The sequence below is a fragment of the Palaemon carinicauda genome, chromosome 33 (assembly GCF_036898095.1).
Source record: "Palaemon carinicauda isolate YSFRI2023 chromosome 33, ASM3689809v2, whole genome shotgun sequence".
NCBI classification, from domain to species: Eukaryota; Metazoa; Arthropoda; class Malacostraca; order Decapoda; family Palaemonidae; genus Palaemon; species Palaemon carinicauda.
Genome location: NC_090757.1, coordinates 19,914,705 through 19,917,513, shown reverse-complemented (window position 1 = coordinate 19,917,513; position 2,809 = coordinate 19,914,705). Strand labels below are relative to the sequence as shown.

Below are 2,809 nucleotides of genomic sequence, written 5' to 3'. Positions count from 1 at the left end.
AATGTCGTTAAATCAAGGCCACTTGCAACACGGCTCTTAAAAGTTTTATATGGAGATGAGAATTCAATGCATGAAGCACTACTGTTTCACACAGGTGGCTCTCGAAAGGATAGGCGCTGAAAAGATTTTTTTATTTGAGAGGAGAGCTGCAAATATTTCTCGCTTCTCAAAATGCAAGTGAATATGAATCATTGTTTACGGATGAATTTACATTGTGCAAATTGGCATACCTGGTTGACATTTCTGAGATATTTAATAGTATTAATACTGGATTATAGGGTAAAAAAAAGTACGATTATATCTTTGTCTGAAAAGATATCGTCTTTTAAAATTAAATTGGAACTCTGGATTAACTAAAAGAATTATACATGTTCCCAACACTTGCCCAATTTGTTGAAGAAGCGGCAAATGAAATCGACGACTTATATGGCTTGATACAAGAGCTTTTGGAAAATCTTATCGTTCAAATAAGAAGTTATTTTCATGATGAATTTTACAAATCTTCCTCCCTTACAATCAACCCTTTCAATGCCAGTGTATCTGAGGTCCCTGAAGCAGTAAAAGTAGAGTTCATAGACTTGAAAAACAATTTTGAAGCTAAATCCTGGTGTGGTGAACTGCAACTACAAGAATTTTGGGCAAAAACTTTCCAAACATTCCAAGTAATATCAGAAATCGCAATAAGGAATTTATTGCCGTTCCCAGCAACTTAAGTTATGTGAAGCAGCCTTCTCCCAACTTCTCATCCTTAAAAACAAATGCCGAAATCAATTAAATATCGAGGATGACAACGGAGCCCAGGATAGAATTGCTAGCTAAAAACTGCAATACCAGCTGTCTCATTAAGGTCAGTTCATAAACACCGCTTTACATAACGTTGGAAATTTGTGTTCTAACAATTTTGAATTGATTTACAATTAATTAATTTTTGTAGCGGCGTTGAACTTTTTAATGAATAAATTTGAAATTAATCATGAATTTACGGAATATATAGTTACTTCACGAATAGATAATTCAATAATCGCAATATATGGCAGTTTATAGTACAAAAAAAAAAAAAAATAATGTGTATATAAGATATTTTAAGGATTGGGGTCGGGTCGCTTCCTGATTGCTTGTTCCAAAATGGGTCGCCATGTTTAAAAGGTTGGGAACCACTGTACTAGATGATGGCCTGGCATAATTTGTTTTAATGAGAGTAAAACACTATTGGAATCCGTAAAAATTGTATAAAAACTATTTTGGTTGCCATTTTTTAAAATATGTTGGACTGCGAGAATTATTGCGTACAGCTCAGCAGTAAAAATTGAACAAGAGGATGGGAGTTTCCTTCTAATAACAATATCCCCCATCACAGCTGCACTTCCAACTCCAGCAGCCGATTTGGAGCCATCTGTAAAAACATGTTTCCCATGATGTTTAGCAGCATGATTTAAAAACTCACTTTTCATTACCCTACTAGGTAAGGTATTTTTCCCTCCTGCCGTAAAACATACTTTGAGGTGTGAATCCTTTCAAAGTGAACTGGTGGATTTACCTGAAGAGCCTGAAGGATTGGCAAAGAGCTTATTTAACTTCTTCCAACGTGGAATTTAAGAGCAAGGGTGACCTCTCTAGTTTTAGGATGTCAAAAGCAGAAAAGGCTTCTAAAACTGCACAGTTGGAAGTCAGTAAATGCTTCTACCTTTCACAACAACATACTTTTGAGAACTAGGTTTTTCAACCCTGTTAAAAAAATTACTTTTAATCGGAAATTCTCAGTAAAAATATACGGTTCTCAGCCGTATTTCAGTAAATACAAGCGACCGTAATTTTCACTCTACTTTGTTATTATCTTTTACGGGTAGGTGACCGTAATATCACTCCTTAAGGTTAATATATATTAGTTTTTAAAATGGTAAATGCCTGGCAAAATTTATTCCACGATTTTTGCCGGTTTTTTTTTATCGGCAAACTTTTAGCACTGCAGTACAGATGAAAACAATGTACAGAAACCGGTTGGATCCTAAAGACAGAATTCAAGTTACACTGATAAAAAAAAAAAAAAAAAAAAAAAAAAAAATTGATACCGAGTTTGCTTTAAGAAAAATATATCCGTCATTCTTCCAAAGCCTCAGGTAGCTGACATGAATAAAATAGTCAAGTTTTCAATCATTTTTCATTCGTTTACTTTGTGTGTCAATCTTACCTCTGAAAGGGTAAACATTTAATTCTCCATATTGGTGGATTAAATATACATTTTTAATGTTTTGCTTTTCCATGAATATGAAATAAATACGATAATTTTGCTCGTGCCCTGTTTATGCCAAAAGAAGCGACTGCTTCTTTTCCATATATTATTATTATTATTATTACTATCCAAGCTACAACCCTAGTTGGAAAAGCAAGATGCTATAATCCCAGGGGCTCCAACAGGGAAAAATAGCCCAGTGAGGAAAGGAAATAAGGAAATAAATAAATGAATGAATAAATATATACAGTAATTCCTTACGATTTTTGTGTGTAATATTTCGCGCCTAAAAGACCAACTTTTTTTCTAAGTATGGCTTAAAAATCATCATTGAAACATTATCCTAATTTGAATTTTTGTGTATTTATTACCCATAAGTTTTTAATATTAGATTAAAACTATTTAAATAATAATGATTCAAATATGAATTTATTTGTGTTCAATGTCCACGAATTTTATAAGTAAATTGGCTTGTTCATCTGTATACTTCAAAGTCAAGGATAAATTCCTTTAACTAAAAATCCTTTTGTAGTTAAAGGTTTAAAGGTTTAGAGTCCAGGAACGGTGACATTATCCTAT

The 2,809-nt window shown here is 33.1% G+C and overlaps 1 protein-coding gene across 1 annotated transcript; it reads left to right on the top strand.

Moving 5' to 3' along the window:
• Nucleotides 1-368: 368 nt before the first annotated feature.
• LOC137626119 (zinc finger BED domain-containing protein 5-like) lies at nucleotides 369-713 on the top strand. Its single transcript, XM_068357196.1, has one exon. The coding sequence runs from the start codon at nucleotides 369-371 to the stop codon at nucleotides 711-713; it is 345 nt and encodes a 114-aa protein (XP_068213297.1).
• Nucleotides 714-2,809: the final 2,096 nt, after the last annotated feature.

Coding starts and splice junctions, on each gene's coding strand:
- LOC137626119 (XM_068357196.1), top strand. CDS start 369: ATGTTCCCAACACTTGCCCAATTTGTTGAAGAAGCGGCAAATGAAATC.